The sequence below is a fragment of the Bombina bombina genome, chromosome 7 (genome assembly GCF_027579735.1).
Source record: "Bombina bombina isolate aBomBom1 chromosome 7, aBomBom1.pri, whole genome shotgun sequence".
Classification (NCBI taxonomy): Eukaryota; Metazoa; Chordata; class Amphibia; order Anura; family Bombinatoridae; genus Bombina; species Bombina bombina.
In genome coordinates this window covers 398,355,457-398,369,183 of record NC_069505.1, presented here as the reverse complement: position 1 = coordinate 398,369,183, position 13,727 = coordinate 398,355,457, and the positions used below count along the sequence as shown (strand labels likewise).

General features: G+C 46.2%; 1 protein-coding gene across 1 annotated transcript; it reads left to right on the top strand.

Moving 5' to 3' along the window:
• Positions 1 to 1,502: 1,502 nt before the first annotated feature.
• On the top strand, positions 1,503 to 5,761 carry LOC128636396 (uncharacterized). The gene is made up of 2 exons (XM_053689416.1): positions 1,503 to 1,782; positions 4,208 to 5,761. Exons 1-2 carry the CDS (start codon positions 1,503 to 1,505, stop codon positions 5,101 to 5,103), a joined length of 1,176 nt encoding a protein of 391 aa, XP_053545391.1. The 3' UTR covers positions 5,104 to 5,761.
• The last annotated feature ends 7,966 nt before the right edge of the window (positions 5,762 to 13,727 follow it).

Sequence of the window (13,727 nt, the reverse complement as noted above, 5' to 3'; positions counted from 1 at the left end):
TCCCTGTCTGTATCTCCCCTGGTACATATTAATGTCTAACACTACAGTGTGCGCTCCCTGTCTGTATCTCCCCTGGTACATATTAATGTCTAACACTACAGTGTGCGCTCCCTGTCTGTATCTCCCCTGGTACATATTAATGTCTAACACAACTAGTGCAGGGAGCGGATGCGAGGGGAACGTCATAAGGGAGGGGCTGCTGGGAGAGAACAAAGGGGAATCTAGGTGTGCCAGGTGTGGGGGATGAGACAGAGATAAGGAGAGCAGGCATTGGTCAGGAGCAGAGACAGGGGTGGAGCTGGAGGTAAAGGTGTTATAAGGAAGTGGATGGCTGGAAGGAATCACTAACCTTTTTTCTTTGTTGCAGAGAAGAAGTTTTCAAGATGACCGCAAGGAACAGGAGAATCCCAAGGAGATACTTGGATGAAGGTGAGACAGTCTGGAAGACCAGGGCGATCCAGGCTCAGAAGAAGATCAAGAGGATGGAAAAAAGCAGGAAGGAACAGCAGACAGTCCAAGGAGAGGTGGTATCCGGAAGAGGTACGGTGGAGGTTGGTGCGGTGTCGGCCGTTCAGGTAAGCCGGGGGGGGGTTAGCACCCCATGCAGGGGGAGCGCAGGAGCTGTTACGGGGCCGCTCGCCAATGTTTCCGTTGCAGCGGAGGGAACAGGCGTATCCCCTGGTGGTAGCGGGGGTAGTCCAGTATTGTTCAGGGGGAGTCCCGCATCTAGCGCCATGTCCATTCCGCTGGGTCAGGGGGGCGGCTGCAGCACACACAATTTTCCTCCCGGCGTTAGGAACGCAAGCGAGCCGCATAGCCCCATAATGGTAGCGCAGCGAGCAGGCCCAATTGACGTCACCGTGGCGAGGAGGGGCCCCAGTGACGATAGGTTAAGGGGTGGTCACATGGGGCGCGACGTACGAGCGCGCGCACACGGCGAGCGTGGGGCGGAAATGCCTCAATGGGGGCGGCCATCTTGGGAGCAGGGTGTATTGGGCGGTGGAGCTTACGCGGCGGGCGGTAACGGGTGGGGCAGAGGCCCATTCTCAATGGGAGCATCTCAGCAGGGATACGGGTGGGGGGGATGGGCAACAGAGGAAGATTCGTACGGTCCCGGTGGGCCGAGGGAGCACCTGTGGGAGATAAGAAACGGGCCAAGGGAGTGGAGGGAGGGAGCATGGGAAAACTGGGGGCAGGGGAATAACTGGAGACAGGGAGCTGAGAGGGGAGCATGGGCAGCGAGGGGGGGCTATGGGGAGCCCAGTAGGATAGAGGTATTCAGGAGAGGGGGGGAGGATGGCATTAGGCCACAGAAGAGAGCTAGAGGAATGGGGGGGAGTATGGGAGACAGGAGGGTGATCAGAGACTCGGAGGGGAATAGCTATAGGTTAATAGAGGAGGAGGCAGAAATAAGGGAGATGGAAACAGGGGTGGAAATGGGAGAGGGACAAATGAGGGAGGCAGAAAGAGGGAGGGGGGTCAGGGGGCAGGACGAGGTAAGAATGGCTGACTCCAGTAGGAAGGGGAGAATGGTACAAGCAACGGGAGCACAGGAAGTAGGAAGGAATACTAATGTTTCTATGTTATCCCCACAGAGCACCGAAAAGGAGGTATGCCCACCGGAACGAGCACAGCAGCAGGAGCCAACGGAAGTACCCAGCAGCAATGCGGGGGAAAATGTTGTGGTGGAAGAAACAACCCCAGTAAGAGAACTGGAAACAGGAGCTGCAAAACAGGTGGCAGCAACTGGTGCAGCAAGCGGTGACCAAGGGGCAAAGCAAGGTAAGAAACTATTGTGCTTGAACAGTAATGTGTCAGATAGTTCATCTGAGTTTGACTCAGAAGATGAGAATGTAAAAGGGGAAGGGGAGAAGCGGATATTAAAGATAGTAAGGAAAATATATGCAAAGCAAGGAAAAGGGGCAAGGAAGGGGCTAACAGAGCAAGAGCAGGAGGAGACAGGAGACGTGTTTAACGGGGATGACGAGGTAACGGGAACATTGTTAATGCCACTAACAACGCATTTAAAAGCAAAGATAATTGCCAGGGCGCAGAAAGGGAAATATGTGGACATATTCGAAATTACTAGGGAGGTAGCGGCTGTTAAATCTAGGGGCGAGGACGGTAAAGGGAAGAAGGGGAAGCAAACATTTACAGAATGGGTGAAAGGGATACTTATATACGCAGAGTGTTTTTTAACTGCCAACCCGGGGAAAGTGAAGGGCATGTTGAGGTACATCCATTTCATTGCAGAATGTTACACGACATATGGGGGGTTTGCGTGGAAGGACTACGACACAGAGTTTAGGAAGGGTAACTTGTAATTAGGAGACAAAGGAAGGAGGGACTTTGGTATAAAGATATTAGACCTATACACCAGGGTAATGAGGGTACAGGATGGGCCCCACGGGGTGCGGGGCGCATCGTTTAATATAAATAAGAGCGGGAGAACTGACAACAAAGAGTGCTGGGCATACAATGAGAAAAAGTGCGATAGGGGGGGCGCATGCAGGTTCAGGCACATTTGCAGATACTGTGGCGGGGCGCACCCTGGGGTAGACTGCAGAAAGAATGGGGGTAACTTCGGGTATGGGAAGCAGTCCTTTTGGAGCCAAGGAAACGCGGGTGGAGGACAAATTGGGGGGATTGGCGCCAACCCCTCTGAGAATAGATAGACTGGTTCGCGAGTTGCAAGCATACCCTATCATAGAGGATAGAGATTTATTAATTGAAGAGTTAAGTAAAGGTTTTACAGTCCCAGTAAAAGGGGTGGAAAGCTAGAAACCTGAAATCAGCAGCGGAACTCCCGGGGGTACTGAAGGAGAAGCTAGGGAAGGAGGTAGAATGTGGGAGGATGGCGGGGCCATTCGCAGACAAGCCAATAGCAGAGCTAATTATTTCACCCCTGGGGGTGGTGCCCAAGAAGGAGGAAGGGAAATATTGCATGATACATCACTTATCATACCCAAAGGGTAGGTCGGTAAATGATGCTATCGATAAAGCAGAGGCAGCGGTGCAGTACCAATCGTTTGACAGCGCAGTGCAGTTGGTAAGGAATGCGGGGAGAGGGGCCATGATGGCAAAAATAGACATTGAATCGGCTTTTCGGCTACTGCCGCTTAATCCTGATAGTTTTAAACTGATGGGGTGCAAATTCGAAGGGCAGTTCTACGTGGATAAATGCCTTCCAATGGGGTGCTCGATATCATGCTCATTTTTCGAGAAGTTTAGCACTTTTCTGCACTGGTTAGCGGTTGCAAGGCAAAAGAGGGACTCAATAGTCCACTACCTGGATGATTTCATGGTAGTAGGGAGGGCGGGCACTGACAGGTGTGAATGCATGAAGAAGGGGCTGATAGGTTTGTTCGAAGAGATGGGGGTCCCGGTGGCAGACAAAAAGACGGAGGGCCCTTGCGTGAGACTCTCTTTCCTAGGCATAACAATAGATTCGCTGAAAGGGCAATGTGAACTACCCGAGGATAAGGTAGAAAAAGCTAGGGAGATGATAGCATGGATGGCAACGCGTAAAAAAGTAACACTAAGGGAGATGCAGAAAACTTTGGGGGTGTTAAACTTTGCATGTAAGGTAATACCAATAGGGAGGATTTTCAAAAGGCGATTGGAAATCAGCACAAGGGGCGCAAAAAAGCCGGAGCATATGATTAGGGTAACAAAGGAGATGAGGGACGACCTGAAAGTATGGGACCAGTTTTTGCAGGAATTCAATGGGGTGCGCATATGGCAGGAGGTGGCGCCCGCGGTAGATTTGGAGCTATACACGGACGCGGCAGGGGGAAAGGGTTATGGAGCATATTTCCAAGGGAGGTGGTGCGCAGGAGAATGGCCAGAGAGCTGGAAGGAAATGGGGTGGATTAAGAATTTGGTGCTGCTGGAACTATTTCCCATAGTGGTGGCCATGGAGCTATGGGGCGGGGAGCTAGCGAATATGACAATAATATGCTGGTCCGACAACATGGGGGTGGTCGAAATCATCAATCAGCTATCAGCATCATCAATGCCAGTAGTTAAGTACCTAAGGTACTTGGTTCTGAAATGTTTAAAGCATAATATATGTGTCAGGGCCAAGCATATTCCGGGGTTCAAAAACGTAGTTGCTGATGAGCTATCCCGTTTTAAGTGGAAGGAGTTTAGGGAGCTAGCACCCAATGCCAGACAGGAAGGTGAATGTTGCCCTATGCTTCTTTAGCAGATTGGCAGCGGATAGAAGGAATCGAGGAACTGGTCGAAAAAGCCTTGGCACCAAGCACATGGGCAGTGTACAGGAAATATTGGGGACAATGGTGCAAGCATAGGGAGGAGGCGAAAGGAGGGGAGGAAGGAAGATTTTTAGAATGGTTGATGGCGCTGCGGAGAGAAGGTGTAAAGAAGGGGAGATTGAGCGCAGTGTTAGCAGGGATTTCATACTGTTCGCAGCTATACGGGGGAATAGATTGGTCCAGGAAGTTTATAGTAAAGAAAATCGCAAGGGCATGGGGAAGAGGGGAAGAGAAGGAAGTGGATAAAAGGGAACCAATAACTGAGGTTAGATTACAGAAAATGATAGGGGCACTAGAAGGGGTATGTGCAAACAGGGACGAGGCGCTTATTTTCAGAACGGCTTTTTTAGTAGCATTTCACGGAGCAATGAGGATAGGGGAGCTGTTACCAAAAAACAGAAAAATAGTTAAAGGGGGTGTAGAGACAGGGGATGTCAGATGTGGGGAAGAAGCCGTGCTAATATTGGTAAGACGATCTAAAACAGACAAGGAAGGAAAAGGGGCATGGCTAAATATGGCTAAAACAGGGGGAACACTGTGTCCGGTGGCCTGTGTTAAGGAATACCTGATAGCAAGGAGGAAAGGGGGCCGCACATTTCTGAGGCATGCAGATGGTTCGGATGTAACAATCTTCCAGTTTAAAAGCATATTACAAAGGGTGGTTAAGAAATTGGGGTGGAAAGAGGCACACATTGCGCCGCATTCATTCAGAATAGGAGCAGCGACCGCCGCAGCGGGTAGGGGTTGTTCAGAGGCACAAATTAAGAAATTAGGGAGATGGAAATCTGCAGCGTACAAATCTTACATAAGAGTGCAAAAGGAGTAAGGCCTTATTATAAATGTTCTAACGGTTAAATTGTTTTTTGTTTTACAGACAAAGCGTTAAGGGTGTGGATAGTAGGGCATTCCTACGTCTATTGGGCACAGGCTAGGGCAGCAGCATCGGCGCAGGGAGTAAATTTGGGACTGTCGCACAAGGAAGTTAGCATTAGATGGGTAGGAAAAAGAGGCATGATGTGGGACGAGTTAGTGCCTACAATACAGCTGGCAAGGAGAAGATGGGGGTGTCCGGACGCCATAATTATACATCTGGGGGGGAAGGACATAGGCGCTTACCCACTTAGAGAGCTAGAAGAGAAAGTTGCAGGAACAATGAGATGGTTGAGGATGGCATGGCCATCAGTGAGGGCGATATGGTCCAATATAGTTTCGAGGATATTCTGGCGGAACTCATACACGAGCAAAGCAGGATATAGATCGAGGAGAAAAGTGAACCAGGTGGCAGCAAAGGTTATGAAGGAAATAGGGGGTAGAGTGGTAGAGCACCCACTGATAGCAGCGAGAAAGGAGGAGCTATTCAGACGGGATGGAGTGCATCTAACGGATGAGGGAATTGACCAGCTGCTGGTGGACATCAGAGGGATGTGCCAAGAGTTGGTAAAGGTAAGGAAAGGTCACGAATGGTGGAAAGAGTTGGCCGAAAGAGGGGCTCTTTTTGGTGGCGGTGAAGTTTGTGCACGACACGTGGGCGGGGCAGAAGGGGAGGTGGGAGGATCCCGCGGCATACCCAGCCCTGAGGGGTGATCCGGTGGTCTATCTAGGGGGGGGGACTATGCCGTGGGTTCTCCCTTCTCCAAACTGCCCTGCCAGGGGGGGGGGGGGTAGTTGTTACACCCCCCTAGGCGTGGTTCCCAAAATTCTGGTTTTTAATGCAAGGGCATTATTTGGTGTTTATTTTGAGTTTGATTTATGGCTGAATTTTGCAAGATATAGTTTAAAGGTAGCAAAATTCAATTAAGTAATAAAATCGTGACCTTTCCACATTTCGCCATAACTACTGTGTCTGTGTTTTTATTTTAGATAAGAATTAGATAAGAGAAATGGGGATCGGGGGTTATGGTTGTTGGGTGTTATACATGTATTGGACGAGGGAATGCAGCCTCCTCACCTTAAACTAGTGCAGGGAGCGGATGCGAGGGGAACGTCATAAGGGAGGGGCTGCTGGGAGAGAACAAAGGGGAATCTAGGTGTGCCAGGTGTGGGGGATGAGACAGAGATAAGGAGAGCAGGCATTGGTCAGGAGCAGAGACAGGGGTGGAGCTGGAGGTAAAGGTGTTATAAGGAAGTGGATGGCTGGAAGGAGTCACTAACCTTTTTTCTTTGTTTCCCACCCTCCCACCCTAGACGCAGCAGAGCACGATGCAATAACCGGAGAGGTCACGTGAGAAGGCAGTACTTGCACGGCTAAGGGCAGGACGTTGACTAATTGGTTGAGTCGCAGTAAGACCGCCCATGCTCCTCAATAAGGGGAAGAACACAGCGCAACCGAAGGGCAGCAGGTGACCTGGCGGTCTACGCTGACTGGAGGATAGAAAACGGCAGCTGTTTTTTAACATAGTATTGAGTATACAATCGCAGCAAGCGGTGAAGTTTGTGCACGACACGTGGGCGGGGCAGAAGGGGAGGTGGGAGGATCCCGCGGGATACCCAGCCCTGAGGGGTGATCCGGTGGTCTATCTAGGGGGGGGGACTATGCCGTGGGTTCTCCCTTCTCCAAACTGCCCTGCCAGGGGGGGGGGGGGTAGTTGTTACACCCCCCTAGGCGTGGTTCCCAAAATTCTGGTTTTTAATGCAAGGGCATTATTTGGTGTTTATTTTGAGTTTGATTTATGGCTGAATTTTGCAAGATATAGTTTAAAGGTAGCAAAATTCAATTAAGTAATAAAATCGTGACCTTTCCACATTTCGCCATAACTACTGTGTCTGTGTTTTTATTTTAGATAAGAATTAGATAAGAGAAATGGGGATCGGGGGTTATGGTTGTTGGGTGTTATACATGTATTGGACGAGGGAATGCAGCCTCCTCACCTTATACAGTGTGCGCTCCCTGTCTGTATCTCCCCTGGTACATATTAATGTCTAACACTACAGTGTGCGCTCCCTGTCTGTATCCCCTGGTACATATTAATGTCTAACACTACAGTGTGCGCTCTCTGTCTGTATCTCCCCCTGGTACATATTAATATCTAACACTACAGTGTGCGCTCTCTGTCTGTATCTCCCCCTGGTACATATTAATGTCTAACACTACAGTGTGCGCTCTCTGTCTGTATCCCCTGGTACATATTAATGTCTAACACTACAGTGTGCGCTCTCTGTCTGTATCCCCTGGTACATATTAATATCTAACACTACAGTGTGCGCTCTCTGTCTGTATCCCCTGGTACATATTAATATCTAACACTACAGTGTGCGCTCCCTGTCTGTATCCCCTGGTACATATTAATGTCTAACACTACAGTGTGCGCTCTCTGTCTGTATCTCCCCCTGGTACATATTAATGTCTAACACTACAGTGTGCGCTCCCTGTCTGTATCCCCTGGTACATATTAATATCTAACACTACAGTGTGCGCTCCCTGTCTGTATCCCCTGGTACATATTAATGTCTAACACTACAGTGTGCGCTCTCTGTCTGTATCCCCTGGTACATATTAATATCTAACACTACAGTGTGCGCTCCCTGTCTGTATCCCCTGGTACATATTAATGTCTAACACTACAGTGTGCGCTCTCTGTCTGTATCTCCCCCTGGTACATATTAATGTCTAACACTACAGTGTGCGCTCCCTGTCTGTATCTCCCCCTGGTACATATTAATGTCTAACACTACAGTGTGCGCTCCCTGTCTGTATCTCCCCTGGTACATATTAATGTCTAACACTACAGTGTGCGCTCCCTGTCTGTATCTCCCCCTGGTACATATTAATGTCTAACACTACAGTGTGCGCTCCCTGTCTGTATCTCCCCTGGTACCTATTAATGTCTAACACTACAGTGTGCGCTCCCTGTCTGTATCCCCTGGTACATATTAATATCTAACACTACAGTGTGCGCTCCCTGTCTGTATCCCCTGGTACATATTAATGTCTAACACTACAGTGTGCGCTCCCTGTCTGTATCTCCCCTGGTACCTATTAATGTCTAACACTACAGTGTGCGCTCCCTGTCTGTATCCCCTGGTACATATTAATGTCTAACACTACAGTGTGCGCTCCCTGTCTGTATCTCCCCTGGTACCTATTAATGTCTAACACTACAGTGTGCGCTCCCTGTCTGTATCCCCTGGTACATATTAATGTCTAACACTACAGTGTGCGCTCTCTGTCTGTATCTCCCCTGGTACCTATTAATGTCTAACACTACAGTGTGCGCTCCCTGTCTGTATCCCCTGGTACATATTAATGTCTAACACTACAGTGTGCGCTCTCTGCCTGTATCTCCCCCTGGTACCTATTAATGTCTAACACTACAGTGTGCGCTCCCTGTCTGTATCTCCCCCTGGTACATATTAATGTCTAACACTACAGTGTGCGCTCTCTGTCTGTATCCCCTGGTACATATTAATGTCTAACACTACAGTGTGCGCTCCCTGTCTGTATCCCCTGGTACATATTAATGTCTAACACTACAGTGTGCGCTCCCTGTCTGTATCCCCTGGTACATATTAATGTCTAACACTACAGTGTGCGCTCCCTGTCTGTATCTCCCCCTGGTACATATTAATATCTAACACTACAGTGTGCGCTCTCTGTCTGTATCTCCCCCTGGTACCTATTAATGTCTAACACTACAGTGTGCGCTCTCTGTCTGTATCTCCCCCTGGTACCTATTAATGTCTAACACTACAGTGTGCGCTCCCTGTCTGTATCCCCTGGTACATATTAATGTCTAACACTACAGTGTGCGCTCTCTGCCTGTATCTCCCGCTGGTACCTATTAATGTCTAACACTACAGTGTGCGCTTCCTGTCTGTATCTCCCCCTGGTACATATTAATGTCTAACACTACAGTGTGCGCTCTCTGTCTGTATCCCCTGGTACATATTAATGTCTAACACTACAGTGTGCGCTCCCTGTCTGTATCCCCTGGTACATATTAATGTCTAACACTACAGTGTGCGCTCCCTGTCTGTATCCCCTGGTACATATTAATGTCTAACACTACAGTGTGCGCTCCCTGTCTGTATCTCCCCTGGTACATATTAATGTCTAACACTACAGTGTGCGCTCCCTGTCTGTATCTCCCCCTGGTACATATTAATGTCTAACACTACAGTGTGTGCTCCCTGTCTGTATCTCCCCCTGGTACATATTAATGTCTAACACTACAGTGTGCGCTCTCTGTCTGTATCTCCCCTGGTACCTATTAATGTCTAACACTACAGTGTGCGCTCCCTGTCTGTATCCCCTGGTACATATTAATGTCTAACACTACAGTGTGCGCTCTCTGCCTGTATCTCCCCCTGGTACCTATTAATGTCTAACACTACAGTGTGCGCTCCCTGTCTGTATCTCCCCCTGGTACATATTAATGTCTAACACTACAGTGTGCGCTCTCTGTCTGTATCCCCTGGTACATATTAATGTCTAACACTACAGTGTGCGCTCCCTGTCTGTATCCCCTGGTACATATTAATGTCTAACACTACAGTGTGCGCTCCCTGTCTGTATCCCCTGGTACATATTAATGTCTAACACTACAGTGTGCGCTCCCTGTCTGTATCTCCCCCTGGTACATATTAATATCTAACACTACAGTGTGCGCTCTCTGTCTGTATCTCCCCCTGGTACCTATTAATGTCTAACACTACAGTGTGCGCTCTCTGTCTGTATCTCCCCCTGGTACCTATTAATGTCTAACACTACAGTGTGCGCTCCCTGTCTGTATCCCCTGGTACATATTAATGTCTAACACTACAGTGTGCGCTCTCTGCCTGTATCTCCCGCTGGTACCTATTAATGTCTAACACTACAGTGTGCGCTTCCTGTCTGTATCTCCCCCTGGTACATATTAATGTCTAACACTACAGTGTGCGCTCTCTGTCTGTATCCCCTGGTACATATTAATGTCTAACACTACAGTGTGCGCTCCCTGTCTGTATCCCCTGGTACATATTAATGTCTAACACTACAGTGTGCGCTCCCTGTCTGTATCCCCTGGTACATATTAATGTCTAACACTACAGTGTGCGCTCCCTGTCTGTATCTCCCCTGGTACATATTAATGTCTAACACTACAGTGTGCGCTCCCTGTCTGTATCTCCCCCTGGTACATATTAATGTCTAACACTACAGTGTGTGCTCCCTGTCTGTATCTCCCCCTGGTACATATTAATGTCTAACACTACAGTGTGCGCTCCCTGTCTGTATCCCCTGGTACATATTAATGTCTAACACTACAGTGTGCGCTCTCTGTCTGTATCTCCCCCTGGTACATATTAATGTCTAACACTACAGTGTGCGCTCCCTGTCTGTATCTCCCCCCGGTACATATTAATATCTAACACTACAGTGTGCGCTCTCTGTCTGTATCTCCCCCTGGTACATATTAATATCTAACACTACAGTGTGCGCTCTCTGTCTGTATCTCCCCCTGGTACATATTAATATCTAACACTACAGTGTGCGCTCTCTGTCTGTATCTCCCCTGGTACATATTAATATCTAACACTACAGTGTGCGCTCTCTGTCTGTATCTCCCCCTGGTACATATTAATGTCTAACACTACAGTGTGCGCTCCCTGTCTGTATCCCCTGGTACATATTAATGTCTAACACTACAGTGTGCGCTCCCTGTCTGTATCTCCCCCTGGTACATATTAATGTCTAACACTACAGTGTGCGCTCCCTTTCTGTATACCCCGGTACATATTAATGTCTAACACTACAGTGTGTGCTCCCTGTCTGTATCCCCTGGTACATATTAATGTCTAACACTACAGTGTGCGCTCCCTGTCTGTATCCCCTGGTACATATTAATGTCTAACACTACAGTGTGCGCTCCCTGTCTCTATCCACTGGTACATAATAATATCTAACACTACAGTGTGCGTTTCCTGTCTGTATTCTCCTCTGTACATGTTATGGCCTTACTTACCATTTTCATAAAGTTTCACATACTTAACTTGCACCTGCATATGCTCACCTGGTTCCTGAAAACCAAGCATACTTACCTGATACCTGTGTATGCTCATCTTGTTCCAGAGACCAAGCATACTTACCTGATACCTGCATATGCTCACCATGTTCCTGAAGTAGTGCCGGCTGTACCTACTTGTTAACCTGCGACAGTCTCACCAATAGTAAACGCCTGGTATCCCCTGCCTGCTGTGTATGCTGTGTCTGCTATACCAGTTCAACAATTCACAAGGGAAGACAGCACCTCACTCCAAGTTATGGGGCACGGAAAAGGGCTAGCCAGATCCCAGCATCATAGTCGATTTTCAAGAAGATTTCCAGCCTCCAAATAGTAAATAAAAAAAACTTTATTTATACAGAGTCCATAATGCAGCAACAAAGTTTCAAACCAGCAATTGGTTCTTAGTAATGACTAAGAACCAAATGCTGGTTTGAAACATTGTTGCTGCTTTATGGACTCTTTAGAAATAAAGTTTTTTTATTTACTATTTGGAGGCTGGAAATCTTCTTGAAAATCTGCTATTCCAGTGACAGCTTCCCTCAAACCAGCCATACCTTTGTACCTACCTGGTATCCCGTGACAGTCTCACCCTCCTCACTATTGTGCGTTTTGCATAATTCAAACATTTGTTACTGCAACCTAAAACAGTATTCTGAACTTTGTATAGGACTTTAGTGTTCTGCATTGGGTCTATGTTCAAGCAGTTTCTGTGATCTTCAATTTGAACTACCAACTGTTCTTTTGCTTATCATTCAGAAAAGCTTTTAATATACTTTTTTTGTTGTTCAGTGTTTCTGTTTATCCATTCTGAGTTCCACACATCCTAACCCCCTCACACTCTTTCTGCCCCAGTTCAATGTATTTGTGACTGCAACCCCCCATCCTCAAAATAAATATCAAAATATCTAGTTTTAAATATCCTCGTCATTTATGCAAACTATGTTGTTTTGTTTTCTTTAAATTTTAGGTTGTACAATTACATATACAGTATATGTATACAAAAAAACGAAGTGCTCAACCAGGTAACAAAAAAGTGTTCTTTTGTTCTTTATTTAGTTACCATTTCAGGAGCAGCCTCTTTTTGCCCAGAATGTGTCTTTCACAGATAGTAACTTTCCTGCAATATATCAGTTTGGTTCCAACTAAAATAAATAAACTTAAAACATGAACATGTCTTCTGTTAGGTGCTGCAGGATATGGGTGCACATTATGACTTATTATACCAATTGCTAAAAACAAACAAACAAAAACAATCCTACTTAACCTCAGTATATTTATATATATATATATATATACAGCCACCAATAAGCAGCTAGAACCTAGGTTCTTGCTGCTCCTTAGCTTACCTAGATCAAACTTTCAGCAAAGGATAACAAGTGAAGGAAGCAAATTAAATAACAGAAGTAAATTGGAAAGCTGTTTACAATTGTATACATTTGGAGGGCAGGTTTTATTTTTATTTCACAGGTAAGTTTGTATTTATTTTAACTAGGTAGACTAGTTAGTAAATAGTTTATAGATTAACTCTTTAATAACTACATAGTTAAAATAAATACAAACTTACCTGTGAAATAAAACCTAAGCTATGTTACACTAAAACCTATCATTACAAAAAATAACACACTAAAATGACTAAAAAATAAAAAAACCTACCATTACAAAAAATAACAAACAAAATTATACAAAACAATAACAATTATTCCTATCCTAACACCCTTTAAAAAATAAACCCACCCCAAAATAAAAAAGCCTAATCTAGAATAAACTACCAAGGGCCTTTAAAAGGGCCTTTTGTGGGCCCTTAAAAGGGCATTTTGTAGGGATTGCCCTAAAGTTAACAGCTCTCTTGCTACAAAACAAAACAAACACCCCCTAACAGTATACAAACCGCAAACCCACAAAATAAAAATAAAGTAAAACCTAATCTACCCATTGCCCTGAAAAGGGCATTTGTATGGGCATTGTCCTTAAAAGGGCTTTTAGCTTTTTTTCCTGCCCTTAAAAGGGCATTCCGCTCTTTCATGAAATGCCCAAGCCCTAATCTAAAAATAAAAACCCACACCAAAACAAACAAAAAAATACATTACACAAAATAACAAACAATCAAAAATAATAAAAAATATTCCTAGTCTAATACCCATTTTTTTAAAAAAACCACCCCAAAAAAAAAACAACCTAATCTAGAATTAACTACCAATAGCCATTAAAAGGGCCTTTTGTAGGGCATTTCCCTAAGTTAAACAGCTCTTTCACCTGAAATTTTTTTACAGAGACCCACTAACAGTACAAACCCCCACCCCCCAAACCCACAAAATAAAAAAAAACTATCTAAAAAAACCTAAGCTAATCATTGCACTGAAAAGGGCATTTGTATGGACATTGCCCTTTAAAGGGCATTTAGCTCTTTTGCTTTGCCATGAAAAAAACCCACCCAAAAAAACCCTTAAAAAAAACTATCACTAACCCACGA